General features: G+C 37.5%; 1 protein-coding gene across 1 annotated transcript in view; it reads right to left on the reverse strand.

Annotated features, from left to right (window-relative positions):
- Nucleotides 1-15,846, reverse strand: part of EEA1 (early endosome antigen 1) — a 71,631-nt gene extending 55,785 nt beyond the window's left edge. Inside the window, exons 1-5 of the mRNA XM_088141883.1 lie at nucleotides 15,436-15,846; nucleotides 10,953-11,045; nucleotides 915-1,042; nucleotides 208-262; nucleotides 3-68 (exon numbers count right to left, since the gene is read on the reverse strand). Coding sequence (XP_087998009.1) covers nucleotides 3-68; nucleotides 208-262; nucleotides 915-1,042; nucleotides 10,953-11,045; nucleotides 15,436-15,459 — 366 coding nt within the window. The 5' untranslated portion in view covers nucleotides 15,460-15,846. The remainder of the gene's footprint in view (nucleotides 1-2; nucleotides 69-207; nucleotides 263-914; nucleotides 1,043-10,952; nucleotides 11,046-15,435) is intronic.
- Between the last annotated feature and the right edge of the window lie 1,526 nt (nucleotides 15,847-17,372).

Raw genomic sequence — 17,372 nt, forward strand, 5'->3', positions numbered from 1 at the left:
ACTTGCTGCCTCTGCCCTTGAACTTTTTCCAATTCTTTCTTCAGCTCTTCAGAGTACCATCTTTCTTCCTGAAGAAACAGAGTTAAAAGAATCATATGAACCTGGGACTTTAATAATATTCTGGTGTACTTTTCAAATTGAAATAAAAAAACCGAATACATAAATAATGCATTCTAATTATTTACATAAATAATGCACTCTCCCAACCTTAAGTGAAGCTTGCAAGTCTTGAACTTCTTGTCTCAGTAAAGTTATGTCATCACTGAGTATAATCCATGTTAAAGAGAAGGAAATATATATTTAATTAAATTCAGTTTATTTCTGTAAAATAATATACTTAAACATAGTTTTGAATAATTTAAAAAAAAAATCCTCATATTAGTCACCAAACAAACAAAACAGCATTAAAACAATTAAGACATACGTGTTAGGTTAATATGTAGCAGAGTCTTTAGCACATTCCCTCAAAGGTAAATCACTATGAGAGTAATGAAACTTACTTCCTAGTTAAATAAGGTTTGGCCTTAGATGTATGGATTTATTCTTTCCTTTTATATTGTCTTCTTTTAATTTCAATTTAATTAATCTAATGAAAATAATATTTCAGTGGCATCAAAACATTTAATCAATAATTTTCATTTTTATAAATTAAAGCATAATTCGGAGACCAAGCAAAGCAAAAAGGATCTGTCTTCATAAACATAAGGAAAGTCTAAGGCAAATCCAAACCAAGATACTACCCAATCCACCATATTGTTAAAAAAATGAAAGCTTTTAGTATTAGCAACCTTCCTTTTGTTGAATGTATTTTTCTACTACAAATTAATATATTTCATATTGAGTATCATCCAATACTCAAATTAACCTGTGATTTAAATGCAGTTACAATAAATTATCATTCACTATATAAGCACCTTTTGGGGGTCATGTTAGATTCTCCTCCATGACTTGTATCAATACCAGAATCATGAACTGCTTCATAGTGTTTAAAAAGTTCTTCAGCTGATCCATGTGATTTCATGCAAAGAGGACAAATAAATCCCTGAAACATAAAGCAAAAAAAATAAAATAAATAATAATGATGTTCACATTTACTTGTCATTTTTATATATCAATAGGTAAATAGAAAACTACATAACTATCTAATTTAGTGGCATGAAAATGAATACTACCATGCTAATTGTATAGAAGGAACTGTGACTAAGTTTTCTTTAGAGAAACCTTAAATGCTAAGGTTTCTAATATAATTAATTGCAAGAACAAATGCAAGTATTGGGTTTGAACTACTAAGTAAAGTTACTAACAAAATGACTTATTCTACATGTACAATAAAAAAGAATTCTAACCAATTCCGTCAAAATGGACAAACCTGCTAGTATACATGGCCTGATCATTTAGTTAATAGTACATACAACTGGGATTCTTGGCCTTTTGCTCTCTTAAACCAGAATTAGAATTTAGATTTTGGATTTCATTTATGACTCTAGTTTGGAGAAAAAGTATATAAAGTATTATTATACCAGACATAATATTAGACAATCCAGAGATGAAAGTCTCCTGGGATACTTTGTCATTGCTACTGACAAGCAACAGTGAGTGGGCAATGTACATCAACTCATTCAATTGTTACAATTCAACTCAGTGGCAAATACTCCAATTTTTGGAACATTTATGTCCTGTAGTGTGTGTCACTACAATATATATAGTTATTTGGTGGTATGCAGGCAACAGTATATCAGCTTGCAAGATAATGTGTTGATTAGAGATCCTAACTTGGATAGAATAACGTCAGCATACTTGGGATACAACTGAGCTATTGTTGCATACTGGCCAAAATGTGTCAAAACTGATCAATACTGTCCTTATTACCAGAGGATTCTGCAGGTAAAGCGGGTACAGCAAGGGCTAGTAACCTAGTGTACACATTCCCCATCTTGCTAACAAGCCTTATATGAAAGCCTTGACCAAAACTATGAATGGATGGAAAATGTCAATATCTAGGGTATTACTATTTGGTATTACTATGGCATGCAGAAGATTACAACTTAGCATGTAAAAGGAATAAATGGTAAAGGGCATTAATTAATAAATGATATGTCTGGTGTTACACTAATGGGATGAAAAAAGATGCTTGGTGAACAATGAAATGAAAAATGCTATCAATGAGGAAAAAAATGCCAACAACAGCTGTAAAAAAAAAACATTAGAGAAAGGCATTGTACAAAATATATACAATAGAGAGAAGATAGCTGCAAAAATGTAGTCCGAGAGAGCAAAGGAAGATTGAAGTTAAAAATGTCCAGCAATTTTTTGGAAATTATATATATATACATTGCAGAAGTTGGTGGGAAATGTTACACAAAGAGCCCTCAACAGAATGAATGGAATTAAAAGTTATGAAATTATCTGGGACAAAGTTGAAATGAAGCAATGCTTGAAGGAGTATATTAGAGGTCTGTATGGGAATGACAGTGATATGTTGAAGAGTGAAATTGAAACAAATGCTGTAAAATTAGCGACCCCCCATTTTTTATTTTTTATGAAAAGGAAGTCAAAAAATGTGAGAATGTTTTAAAATTGTAGGGCTGCAAATGTAGGTGTGTAATTGAAAAAATGTTAACATTTGCGTATCATGTGGCTGTGCAACTTGTATCGTATTGTATGTAAAGACTGTTTCTGTGCTTGGTGACTTGAATGCCATTACCATTCCCATGTACAAAGGGAAAATTAGCAACAATAAATGCAAAGGGTTCAGAGAGACTAGTTCATTAAGCGTGCCTGAGAAGGTGAATTCTGACTGAAAGTAATAATAATAGTAGTAATAACCAAGTAATAACAAGCAAAATTTGAGAAGTGCAGTGTGGTTCTGAGCCAAGTAGGGGATGTACATATCAGATTTTGTTCCTCAAGTCATTAAAACATGTATGAATGTGAGAAAGAAAGTGTATTGTACTACTGCTAATTTAGAGAAGCATATGATACAGTGAATAGGCTTAAATTATGGAATATTTTGCATGAATATAGAAGTGAAAGTTGCTGAATGCAGTAATAGCATTATATGATGGAAGTAAAGCACATGTGAGAATAAATGGAATGATTAGCTAATGGTACAACATTGGACAGGGAATAAGACAAAGATATGTGAAGTTGCCTTTGCTGTTCACTGCATGGATAGGCCTATCAGGAATGCTTGTCATATTACAGGGGACTGGTGGGAATGTATTTCTGAATGAAGATGATACCATGTTCTTGACTGATAACCCAAATGATTTGCAGCAAATATTTGAATGGGGATGTATTTCTGAATGAAGATGATACCATGTTCTTGACTGATAACCCAAACGATTTGCAGCAAATATTTGAAAGATTATATGACACAACAAAGAATGTGGATCTAAAAATTAACATATTAGAGACCAAAGTATTTGTGTTTGAAAAGGAAAATTGAGTGAACAAATACAAATTAAGCATAAATAATAAAAAAAAACCAGTGCAAGTAGATGAATTTGTACAATTGTTTACTAAAGATGGAGAAATGGATGGAGAAATTTTAAGACATGCAAATGTTAATAAACAGTACATTATCTGTTGGAAGGAGTAAATATTTGTTGAGAAAAGCAAAAATTGTTTCAGGTTATATGTGTTATATGTGCTTTTACCCACTTAGTGAGAAAGAGTTGGGTATAACAGTAGAAACAAAAGTAAGCTGAATGCAGTGGGAATGAGGTATGTGCAGTAAAACAAGAAGAAATAAAGTCACAAATGAATGAGTGCTGAATGAATGTGTAACAAATATGAAAGAAGTATGCTGAAGTGGTTTGGTTATGTAGAGACAGCAAATGAGGATCAAACTGTGAAACAAATATATGAAGGAAGAGTGAACAGGTTATGAGGAAAAGTGAGCAAGTCATGGTTAGATGGAGTTGATGAGATCCTCATAAAGATAAAGGTGAGAAGTTTAAGGGGAAAAGAGCAATATATAAAGCTGTATATAAATTTGGTAGAAGGAAGGATGATTTACAAGGATAGAAAGGCATAGAAAGGTATAGTGAATGGTGCTAGTGTAAATTAGTTTTACCTATGTTTTCTTATTTCACATCTCTAATTCCTTTGGCTTACTACTTCTTACTCCTTTTATGCACTCTCCCTAACTTTGCTTATTCCAGAAGGGAATACATAACATGGATGCAAGTACATCTATATGTACTCATATTGGGTTTGCCAATACTTGCCTCTGGAACATCATCCCTCCTGAGATTCAGTTTGCCCCCATCCTGCTGGCCTTCCAGAAGACCATGAAGACCTAGTTCTGTGCCTGGGTTTCCAGGTATATGACAGAGCCTGTTTCCTGGCTATGTTGAAGGCCTTTTATGATTCTTTGGTTACTATGTGATTTATTTTCCTGTCTTTTATTTTTAAGTTTATTTTAGTAATTGTATATATTTTACTTAGTTTAAAATTGTACACCACCCAGAGTCATGTATCTGGGCAGCCATATAAATCAAATAAATAAACAAACAAATAAAATTCCCAGGACCTACATTACTTTCAAGCAGATCTAGTGCAGTATGGTAATATTAACAATGTCAGGTAGACTAGTTGTTTATTTTTCAACCCTAAGCTGCCATAGCTTCCTCTGTGTAACCGCGTAGCACGTTTCAATGAACTGAATGGGCTACATATACAGTACTTGTTACATATAAAAAGCAGTTATATGAAAAAAGAATATGAAATATAATGTATAGAAGTTCATCCTTATGACTTGAATCTGGATGAGCAGATGGACCTGATCTGCATTACCATCTTAATGGCTCACTCATCCCTTCCTCTGTATCAAAATCAGATCTACATTCCTTCACAGGCGGAGAATGACCAGAAGACCAAGGTTTCAAGTCAACACCATAATGATAAGGGAGGTGAAGCATTGTTACTTTTCATCCCTTTTACATCAATGGGCTGTCAAATGGTAGCCTTGTTTAGGGTAGTGAATTCCCTCTTTGGGACAGATAGATGGGAAGACTGCCCATCTGGCTGCTATGTTTTGGTCACCATTTCATCTGGGACTCCTTTTGGCCTGTAGACTCTGAGGAAGTGAACAGAGTACTGTCTGCATGACACTGGCACTTGCAGGCTTGGCCCATGTCTCTCTGGCATTGGGTTGAGGGGGCATGACTTGCTGTATCAAAGGATGGTTAACAATTGTCCACAGGAGGGGATAACACTTTGAAGAGCACTGTGGTGCACCCCCTTCTTAAAGAGACCATCCTTGGATCCAGTGGTGTTTGATAACTATCACCAAGTTTTCATTCTTCCTTTTCTGAGAAAGGTTTGAGCATGTGATAAAGATCCAGCTCCAGAGCAGCCTAGAAGAAAGATTATCTGCACTGTTTTCAGTCAGGGTTCAGGCCTGGAACTGAGACAGATAGCAGAAGTCCTTTGTCGGGACCTTAATGGGGATACTTCACCCTTTGTTATATATCTCTCAGTAGCTTTTTTAAATATAATTTTTATTGAGAAAAAAATTGTTACAGGATTAAAAACTACAGATACATGAAGAATTAGAAAAAAGATATGACAAGATAAAAGAAAAAGTGAAAAGCAGTAAAAGACAAGAGAAGAAAAAAGAAAGAAAAAATATCTAAAGAAGTGACTTCCGATTTTTGTAATTTTGTAATAAACATAATTATTACCATTTCCCAAATTATATATCATGGTTCCCTTCTTCCCATAAGCATCCCTTTTTACTCAGTAAATCCCGAAATCATCCAAACTTTTTGTCCATTTTCAGCGAAAAGTACATACAGGGTTTCCAGTCTTTTATAAAAGTATTTGTTGTTCCTTCCCTAATCAAACAAATCACTTTGGCCATTTCAGCAAGTTTTGCCCTCTTCACAATCCACTCCTCTATTGTGGGTATTTCTATATTGTTCCATCTTTGTGCATATAATAGCTTTGCCACAGTTACCACATATAAAACCAATTGTCCATGAGTCTTTTCCAGCTGACTATCCATAAGTCCTAGTAAAAAAAAAATCTTGCTTCAACTGAAAGTTAAGTTTTGAAACTCTCTGCATCATCATATATATTTGTGTTCAATATTTTTTTGCTTTTTCACAAGTCCACCATGCATGGTAAAATGTCATTTTAATTTTCACAAGTCCACCATGCAATTACATGATCATCATTTGTACATAATTATCTTTCAAATTCTGTTACATATTATTCTATACGTGGTGACTTTCTATCCATATTAAACCTCTCCCCTACTGTAACTGTGCATATGAAAACCACTGAAAAGTAAACCCTTCTGCAGTAAATTGTTCTCTTGATTTCATCTTGTTCTCCATTTTCCTTGTACTAACAAATCTTTATATCTTAACCATTTTTCTTTGCCCGCTGTTTCTTTTCTATAAAATTATTCTTGAGCCTATATCTTTCAGTGGCTTTTGATACCACTGATCATGGGATCCTTCTAAACCACTTGTGGGGGATGTGGATTGGTGGCAATGTTTTACAGCAGTTTTATTCATACTCCAGTGGGTAATTCCAGTAAGTGACAGTGGCGATGGAGAGCTTGGCCTTGTGGCCATTCCAATATGGAGTGCCATGGGGTGACTTCTCTTCTCCTTGAGATTTAAAGTCTACATGGAGCTGCTGGGAGAATAGTACAGGTTATGATATCATCAATATGCTGAAAATACTCAGCTTTATATTGCCACTTAGAGCACAGCTGGAAATGCTGTCATGGGCTTGTCCTGGTGCCTAGAGGTTGTCAGGGACTGAGTGGGAAGAAACAAGATAAAATTGAAACCCAGTCAAGATGGAACTATGATTTCTTCACCACAAGTCTCAGCTCCTGAAGAGTTATGGTTCCTACTAGATGGGCAGGGTGGAGGCAGTGGCTAAGAAGGCTTTGCTCAACTTGACTGGTGTGCTAGCTGCAACCCTTTCTGGAGTAGGAAGATCTGCCACAGTGACTCATGAGCTTATCGATATATAGTTAGAATTTTGAAATGGGCTGTACATGGAAATGCCTTTGAAGACTATTCAGAAGTTGCAGTTGGTGCAAAATGCAGCAGACTTGTTGACTAACACTACTTGCTATAAGCACATTACACCTATCTTATGTGCCCTGCACTGATTATCAATGGGTTTCCCAGTGCAATTCAAAGTGTTGGTTGTAATTTATCAAGCCCTATATGGCTTGGCAGAACCCCAACTCCAACCAGTGCCAACCTCTCTGAAAAGATTTTCTAAGAGAAGCTGCTGGTGCTGCCCCATTTTAATGAGGTGAGGGCTGCTAAGGGTAGAAAGTATTGTTTTTCAGTCATGGTATCTATGGATTAGAACAGGTTCTCTCCAGAAATTAGACTCCTCCCCTCAGTAATGCCTTCCAGAAAGTAGGGAAGGTTGAACTCTTCTTGAGGACATTAGGATGTGACTGTTTGTCATCCTTATTATGTGTACATGATTTTTTAAACTGTGATTTTTGTTGGTTGTTTTGATTCTATGAGTTGCTTTGGATGTTCTGATGCTGTTGGAGTTGTGGGTAAAATTTAATTATTCATTTTCCTTACCAGAAATAAGTGGATAAATAATAGGAGGAGAAGGGGTCAAAAATCTGAAATGTGTATATTTTGTGTACAGAATTTGGAATCAATATTAATCAATATTGCCTAATCACATAACGATGGTACCAGAATTCTGAACAGGTCTTTCCAAAGCCTACCTGGGTATCAAAACTGAGATTTTCTACATGCAAAGTATGTGCTCTGTTACTATGATTAGCCTTGACTCTACTGACACACAAGGATGTTCATGCAATACCCCCAGGCAGCTCTGGAGATTACATCCTGTGCAGAATTCTGGAAAGTGAGAGAGAGATAATCTTCAATATTAATCTGCAGTTAAAAGTACCAATTGTCTGAACTGTTATAAGGTGACTTTAGATGTGCAACTATCACAGGTGATTAATTACACATATTTCATAACTTTTCCTCCCACAGATCAATTTTTTTCTGTATAGAAAGCACTTTCAGGCCAACAAGCTGACTCACTGTGAACCCTGTTAGTTTTCCATTTACTTTTAGAAAAAGAATTACTTCACATACACACTGGGACTTTTAATGTACAAATGAAATATTAGCTTGCCAAGGAAGTACCAACATTTTATTTATTAATGAAATATATGCACTGCCTCAATCCAATAGGACTCTAGGCTGTTTACAGTATGCTTAATAAAATATAATAATAATACATCAATAAAATAAAAAAACTCAGCCTCACATCACTGGCTCTGGAATAAATTGTGAAAGGCCTTCCAAAAAAGCCTTATCTTTACAAGTTTGTGGAATGCCATAAAAATGGAGCCATTCTCTCCTTGGAGGTTAAGCTGTTCCACAGAAGTGAAGCCCTAAACTCTTTGACAACTGAAAATCACAACTAAGGCTGCAATCCTACATACTCTTATAGGGAATGAAGATCTTCTAAACAGAATCAAACTTAACACTCCATTGTAAAATAAGGAATGATCGATATAGCATCTCTACTAGCCTATATATTTATAAAAATGAGAGAGAAGCAGTATATACACTGGACAGGAGAAGCCTTGTGAAACTGTTGTATTAGGTATTAGTTTAACACTGCAAGTAAACTAAATATATTAGATATATATTATAATGAGTACCACCATTTAAAATAATATTATTAATGTTTCCTAATGTTTTTCAAATACACTTTTAAAATTTCTTAATCTGTTAAGATAGAAGCCATAAGACATGCAGCCCTTGAAAGTTACAATAACAAGAAAAAATTTGCAAAACTAGTGAATTCCTTGTATCAAAACCATATTTATTTTCTCTATTCCAGAAGATGTCCATTATTCTGCATCAAATTATTAAAAAAATGTGTGTCTGAACAATTTGATAATTAGACATTAATTATTTGTTACTATATTGTTCTGTTCACTTTAATTTGTTCTGTTCATTTAATCTGGAGATTGTTAACATGATTTGGGATTGTTCTTGAAAGTAATTTTTGTAAAGCTACTAATTTTAGAAGGAAGTATAAACCCCACTCCCTTCTAGCACTGAAGATGTTACCTAGCCAGGTAACAAAACATTTGTAAGAAAACAACCAAGCTCAAAGAACCCCAAGGACTCCACAACTCTACTAATTTTGTTATCCTTAAATAATTAGATACTGAATGTGGCAGGTATTTTGGCTGAAATACAGTGAACTTACAATCAAATATTATATCCAAGGATTCTGTCTTTTTCCTTGTAATTTATTCAAAAATAATTATGATTAAAGTAGACAAGTCTAAATTAAATTATACTAGTCAGACCAGTTCATCTTAAAGAAGCCTACAGTTTATGGTGAAAAGATATGGTGCCAATATCAAAAAATAGCAGTGTCAGGTCAAAACCCCTGTTAAATGCCCCAGCGATATAATCCTTTCAGGAGTTCTTTTTCTGATTTTATGAGAAATGTTCACTAAAACCATTATTATAGAAAGCAGCTATAAAAAGCAATGGAAAACTAACTTCACTTTCCACCTTTACTCTCTTTCTGGCAGTTAAATGTTTTGATAGCAACCCATATTTTCTAAATTCACCTTTTAATATAAAGCTATACATTCCAAGAAATTATTGTTAGATCAATTTTACTTTCAGTTAGGAGAAGGAACATAACTTGCACAAATCATAGTTTCAAACTTCTCATTGGTACACATTAGTCTGAACTCATAAATTGCATTAAAAGATGAGTTCGGTGCAGATAACCAAATAATCATTCCAGCACAAACTTGCACCTAATCATATCCTAAAGCAATAAATAAATATCTCTTCAGCTTAAGCTATTTTCTACTTTTAGATTTGAGAAATCTATAACAAAATGTGCTGTAAATATAGATCTAAAAGTATATATTCAACTTCAAAAAAACTACCATAGCTTGACAATCCAACTTAGACTTAGATCCAAACTTCAGTTTTGCCAGTACAGTGGAAATGAAAAAAGATATTTGTCTGTTCCCCCATTAGTCTTTACACTCCTTTGAAACACTATTCTGGAGAGCTGAGCGATCCCCATTTGTAAATTAGAATGAAAAATAATAATAACAGGATTACAAACTAAGAAATAGTAGAAAACCCCTTTCCAATTTCAGGATTTCTCTTCTGAAACAAAATTCTTAGGCGATAGAAAGACCGTTCCTTTCTATGGGCAATGAAGTCTGGAACCCAGAGTAAATAGTAAGTATAATAAACGGGTAACATAAAAATGTGGGCTCCCAGTGAAATGGCTATGCAGTCAAACAAAAATATGCCATCAGAGGTAGTTTCTTAAGAAGCTGTGAGTCTTTCAAAGATCATGGCTACATTAATACACAAAGGCGAGTGCCTTTGTGAAGCAGCTTAATACTTAAAAATAACCAATATTATTATTTTTTTCACTACTGATATATACATGGCAGACAGGGGAAGCAGACATACGTGTTTGGCAACACTGCTACCAGTGGTCAGATTATTTATTTTAAAGAGCAATCATTTTCTCCTAGAACATCACCCCATGTATCACAATGCTATATATGCCACTGACCTCGGCAATCATACTCAGATGTTCTGTTTAATTTTATTTACTCTAGCAAATCTACATAGTTTCCAGACATTTTACATTAATTCAGACCAGAATATAGAACATTTGATGCTGAAAATATGCAAAGTTTTCTGACATCTCTTATATAAAAAAGATATTTCATTTTGGTTCTCTTCTACTACCAGTTCTCAGGCTTAATCTGCCAATAACTAATTACAAAGTAAATTTGTCAAATGCAGGATTAAGTGCCACGCAAACCAATACTTATTCAATATTGTAAGATGTTACAAAACCACTGGAATTATATCCTGAAATGATTAGGGTTTGAATATAATTCATATATTGTTGCAATACAGTACCTCTGAAGTACTCTCATTGTTGATATCCACTGCATTTCCAGGGACTGCAGATGAATCAGAGTCAGAGCTCTGAGATCCAACTCTGCCTGGAGTCTGAAAAAAGAGAAAATATAGTGTATTATCCCTGTCAGAATGCCTTGCAGAAAGGCAAATAAAATAAACTTTCTTGATTCAGTATTGCAAATTTTCATGTAAAGAAGTCATTCAACAAAAATATCCATTGCCAATAACTGCTTCTCTTCACATGTATTTTCCTATAGGAAAATTCTATATAACAGTAATGTGCATGTACAGATTCACCATACAGGGTGAATCATAGCTATGATATTAAGACAACACCCTTTGACTACTTGCTAATCTAAATACACCAAGTGGCATTTTTAAACACATTTACTGAAAACTGAACTTTTTTCAAAAGCTTACTCAACATTCAGATCTTCCACCTGTCCTCTATATTTAATATATATTGTCAGATACCAGTTTCTAGGTTGGCAGCTATTCTACATTTTAGCAATCTCTTAAAAGAATAGTACAGCTGACTATGGTAAAATGTGTATCTTGGTCTTCAAGAAAATGGATTTTCATAAATAAAAAACAATTATAGCAGAAGAAATAATGGGAAAGAAACCCTAAATGGGTGGGTTTTAAAAGGAGAAACTAAAAGTATAATTATAAACAAGTCTAATAAGAAAATAGAGGACAGCAGAAAGAGCCAATGTGGCTATATAAAAATCTCTGTGAAAATATGAAAACCAAAACTTTTCCAACAAGAAGATAGATAGATAGATAGATAGATAGATAGATAGATAGATAGATAGATAGATAGATAGATAGATCAATCACCAGGTAATTATGAAGAGAAGGATGAAAGGACAGGATTGAAGCTTGAGAGTCATAGAAACATGGTAAAGGAATACTTATTTACTTTCAAAACGTTTACATCTCCAGGTTCAAATGAACTTGTTGATGGATTGAACTTTGAGAAATCCTGGAGAACAGCTGATATGCCAGATGACTAAATAAAGAAAAAGGTTGCCCCTAACTTCAAAAAGTGGGAAGGGAGGATTCTGGAAACCACAGACCTGTCAAAACACAGCCTGGAAAATTTAGAACAGATCACACCACCAATTTGTAAGCACCTTGAAAACAATGCAGTAATTACTAAAAAATCAGCAGAGATTTGTCAAGAACAATTTGTGTTCAGACTGCTATATGAAGGTCTCTTGTAGATTCTGCCCATCCTGTACAATCAGACAGTTGGCATACTCTGGGTCCCATTGATTAAACAATGTCATCTGATTGGACCCAGGAAGCAGGCCTTTTCTATCACCCTACCTGACCTATGGAATAGCATCCCCAAAGATCTGTATGGCCCCTAATCTGACCTTATTCAAACAAACTCTTTAAACCCCTCCCTCCCCATGCCACCCAGCTCAGGGAAATATTTTGTTTAACATAATATGTTGTTTTGAGCCTTCTGATGTTCACTTTATTTTCTGTTTTTTATTGTTCTAATCTGTTTTTAAATATTGTATGCCACCCAGAGTTGCTATGGAGTAGGATAGCTTTATAAATTAATTTGATAAATAAATAAATGAATAAACAAGCCTTGTCAGAAAAACTTCATCCCATTTTTTAATCAGTTCACTTTATTAGTCCTTGTGGGAATACTATATATTTACTGCCAACTGAATATTAGTCACAATGTGGCTGCAAAAGCAGGAAATACAATTTTAGGCAGCAATAACAGAAATACTTTCTGAATTACAGAAAGTAATGTAGTTCCTTTGTTGGCCCTACCCTGTTTTTACACTATCAGAAGGGCAATCGTAATCCTTTCTTAAACTTAAATTCAATACCTAAATAGAGATGAATACACAAAGGGAATTTATACTGAGTCCCAGAATGTCTATGAAGCTAAGTATTATTTTCTAACTCTTCAAGGTCACTAGTACAGACCTAGATCTTTCCTAGCTCTTCTATCAAAGATTCCTTAACTGAAAATGCCAATGTGAAAGAAATTACCACTGGAGTTTAAGCAAACCAGATCTTTATTACAGTCAACAAGGAAAATTAATACGTACTTACCTAGATATTTTAATGTAAGTTAATTTTTGTGCTAGAAACGTTTTTGTTACAGGTAGTTTTTGGGTAACGATGGTAATTGGGACCAGGAACTCCTTGTGGGAGAGTTGGGCGGTGATATAAATTTGACATACAAATAAATAAACAAACAAACAAACAAATTCTGTTGCTAAGCACATCACATGACCATCCCAACTTACGATGGCAGTTCCAGTTGCAGTCATTCGGCAAATCCCACATAGTCATTAGGCGCAACGTCACGTGATCACCATTTGCGATCTCCTGCCAGCTTCCCCACTGACTTCGCTTGTCGGAAGCTGGCAGCAAAGGTTGCAAATGGCGATCACATGGCTGCGGGATACTGCAACAGTTGTAATCGTGAGCCACTTGCCAAGCACCTGAATCATGATCACGAGACTGCAGGGATGCTGCGATGGCTACAACTTGAAGGAGCGGCCATTATTCTCCTCATTCAGCACTGTCGTAATCTCCAATAGTTGCTGAACGAATGGTCGTTAACCAAGGACTACCTGTATTGTATGAGTGTTTTTACTAGTAGTTTGTAAGTTTGCCAGACCTATTAAGAGAGTGAGCAATCTCACCAGATGCCATATATGGAATAGGATATATATTAAATGAAACAGTTATCAAGATATGAAAAAAATAAGATAAATATAAGCAGCAAGAACAGTTACAAGACAGGTGCAAACTTGATCCACCAGGCAGATATTTGACAACACTGGAATACAATATTTATTCTTCTGCTTGGATTTATGAAACTACAGAAAACCAAAAAGTGAAATTAGAATATCTTTCACATAATTTATATAGTAGAAAAATCACTTTTATGATGTTTCTTCTAGCATCTCAGTGTTCATCAATGGTGGTAAGACAGGTGACAAATGATAATAAGACACAAAGTGCACATAATGTGAGTTAAAGAAACCAATACAGTTTCATATTCTGGGACTACACAGGAACGTGAATCATGCCATCTGCATTGGCAGCCCTCAAAAAGAGAGGGGCACAAATAGTCACACAGCAGAAGTAACTTCTTTCTCACCTGATTCTAGAAGAATCTTCCCATAGGGGTCCATAAGGGGAGAGGGTTGGGGGGGGCTAACTGACAAAACTTCTATTATGACATAACAAGCAAACCTTGCAACTAAGGCACTTGCATCAGACGTTGGGACTCAAGTAGATTAGGGTTTGTCTTGTGAAGTTACAACTCGCATTCCATCATTATGGCTTTCTGAGGATGCCTATCAATGTTCAAATTCCCTCTGTGACAGAGTGCATATGTATAGAATTTCAAAAATTGATTTTTGATTATATAGTAAGGAAGTGTTTCTGTATTTAGCTGTGTAAAATTTTAAGGGACAAGACAGAGAGCGTGATGGGTATCCACACATCTGGGGTCCTATCTTCCCAGCAGCTCAACTATAACAATACAATCTACATGTTACTTACATATACAATCTCACAAGCCACAGTGATGGACATTCCATCCACTCTATCGTCTGTTCTGTATGAATATTTGCCAACATTCCCTATCTTCATTTTTTTTTTTTTTACTCTTATGCCTCCCCTGCTTCATAGTCCATTTACAGCAGCAAAATGGTCTTGTATAGAATCCATCTATTGTCAAAAATACAGGTACCTCTGTTTTGCCATCAATTATATCTGAACAGGACCTTCCCCAGAGAGAAGTGTGCAATACCAGAAGCCACATGAACCAAATGTGCAACAGCTCCTACAACTTTACAGAGATCTAATCTCCCGCTGTGCTGAATATAACGCAGGCACGGCTAACACCCTCAACAGAAAGGAGAAGCCAACCGTGGCTAACTCCGCAGGCCTTACACCAACATTCACAGCACCGAGCCCAGAGGCCCCTCAAAGTCCACTCCAACCTTCATTTCACTCTCCCCTTTTTCCCCTATCCAAGATGGAGTCCCACAACTTCTCCCACACCCCCGCCTCCCTAGTCCAAGCTTATGAACGATCCCATGAGAGCCTAATGTCGCCAGCCCTCCTCCACACACCTCCACGCCTCTTCTTCGGGACCACTCTAGCCTTCCCGTCCCTGAGGGACCCTTTGCTCCCAGGCTTCCCTCCCATCTTCTGCCACGGAGAGCCAGAAAAAGAGGCCTAACAGGGCAGGCACCCACCGCGCGCGGCCGCTCGCTGGGAAGAAAGAGGGAGCGGCCAGCCCCCGAGGCCGGGGGGAAGACGGGCAGGCAGCTGGGTGTCAAGGCGCCCACTCGGGCGCTGAGCCGGCTCCAGGAAGTGCCGCCGCCGCCGCACGCCGCCGCGGGGCCTCCGCCAGCCAGCCCGCCCTGGCGCTGCAGCAGGGCGACCGAAGCGCCGCCGCCCCCCCCCCCCCGTTGCCCCTTACCCTCTGTAAAATCCTCCTCAGCATCGCGGCAGAGGTCACGTCCCTCCAGGGAGCGGCGATGGATCCAGGCTCACCGCGGGCTGTCCAGAGCCATCTCCAAATCACGGGCTGCCCCCGCCCTCCCGCTAGCTCCGGCCCAACTCGTTCCGCCGCTCCTTGACAGCAGGCGAAGGCGCCGCCAGGAGTGGGGCGGGCGCGGGCCGCGAGGGGGAGGCGCGCTCCCGGCGCTCCTTCCCTCCCCTGTGGGCTGCCGGGGGCGGGGCTTCGCGCTGTCTGGCCGAGAGGCGGAGCCGGCTGTCGGAGCGCGTTTGAGTCTGGACGGAGGAGCCAGCAGGGAGAAGGCGGCCGGGCGGCCGGCCGGGCTGGAGAGCGGGTGGTGGCGGCCCTCCCGGGTCAGTGCTGGCGGCGAGGGTCTTCTCGTCTCCCTCCCTCCCCCCCCTTCTGCAAGGAGAGATTTCTCGTCTCAGCTTCTCATCGCTTTTCAATCCCAGAGTTTCCCGAGCGGCTCTAGCCTCGTGCTCAATGCATCTTTCGCGGCGTGACTGCCGCCCAGTCCACACATACTGTACTCAATGTCATCTTGACGCTTAGCTCTTCTGGGTCCTTTGAAAATGGATTCTAAAAATACGGCGCTCTGAAGAAAACCACTCAGCTGTCCGCGTGATTTTCCAAGCTCACACGCTGATATTGATGCTGAAATAAGCCTGCAGAAATCAACCCGAACATTTTTTTCACTGTCTCCCACCCATCTCAGAATGATCCTAATTCTTAACCCAAAAATACAAGGGATCACACGCAAAATTGAATGCCGTTGTCTCAGAGAACTAAATATTAGTTCAACATTTAGAAGCTTACGTTCCAATTAAGCTCTCTATGCTACAGTTAACCATGGATCCATGTACAGTACAAACACAGCCATTGGGATATACGCCTCCGAAAATGTAGAATTGCAACCATAGCATTACTGTACGTCTATGGCAGATAATAAGATAACTGTACTTGATTAGCCAAGGTTACAAAAAGCAATAGATAAGGAGTCAATTCAAGTAAAAATAAATCTTACCAAGTAATTTTCAGCTCTACTCTGTTCTTATTCTGCTTCACCAAAAGGGCAGCACACTGAATATAATATGCCTACAAATTGAAGGATTAACTTTTACTGTCCAAGTGGAAATGCTTTCGGTGGGAAAGAAGAAAGGAACATAATTAACACTTTACTAACAAAAGAATTGGAAATTTTGCTCATTGGATTCATTGCTGTTTTCTCTTTTGATTGGATCAAACTATAGATACTAGGGCTTTCTCGTAACTATTTTTCTATAGTTTTAGTTCATTTTCTAACCAGAACAGTTAATCCTGTTAGACCATAACAAAAGCCTGTATGGTTCAGCCTTTTTTTCCACAGAAACCAAACTATTTACAATAAGACAGTAAGCAATATAAAGACAAATATGTCTCTCTTTGTGCCTTCCCAGCAGGCTGCATCAGTTCCTGTCTATCTGTCTGTTTGTCTGTCTGTCTATACATTTGTATCCTGAATATCTCAGTACAATACTGCTATTCCTAATTGGTGGGATGCAGTCAATAGTATAATAGCTTGCAGGGTAATCTTTAGATTAGACATTCTAGCTTGCGTAGGACAGTGCAATTTGAAATAACACTGAGCTTTGTTTACACCTCTTGCATCCCTTGAAAGATTGGGGGTGGCACTGAGAACTACCACACCACTACACATGATCAAGGAGGTGAAACCAAGGTGTGTCTACCCAGAGGACTTGTGGTAGAGAAGTTGAGTCCTCCCAGTTTTCCCTCTATGGGCTCAGCCCTGCCATTACATTATGAATATGATTTGCCTATACAGTAGAGTGACTTGTTTAGTGTGTGTGTGAAGACTGCAGTTACGGTTGACAGCTGGAAGAATGCCATCATTGTTCCCA

This window comes from Python bivittatus, unplaced genomic scaffold (assembly GCF_059951505.1).
Source record: "Python bivittatus isolate LINGU-HERP-01145 unplaced genomic scaffold, Pbiv_v1 ctg000330_np1212, whole genome shotgun sequence".
Classification (NCBI taxonomy): domain Eukaryota; kingdom Metazoa; phylum Chordata; class Lepidosauria; order Squamata; family Pythonidae; genus Python; species Python bivittatus.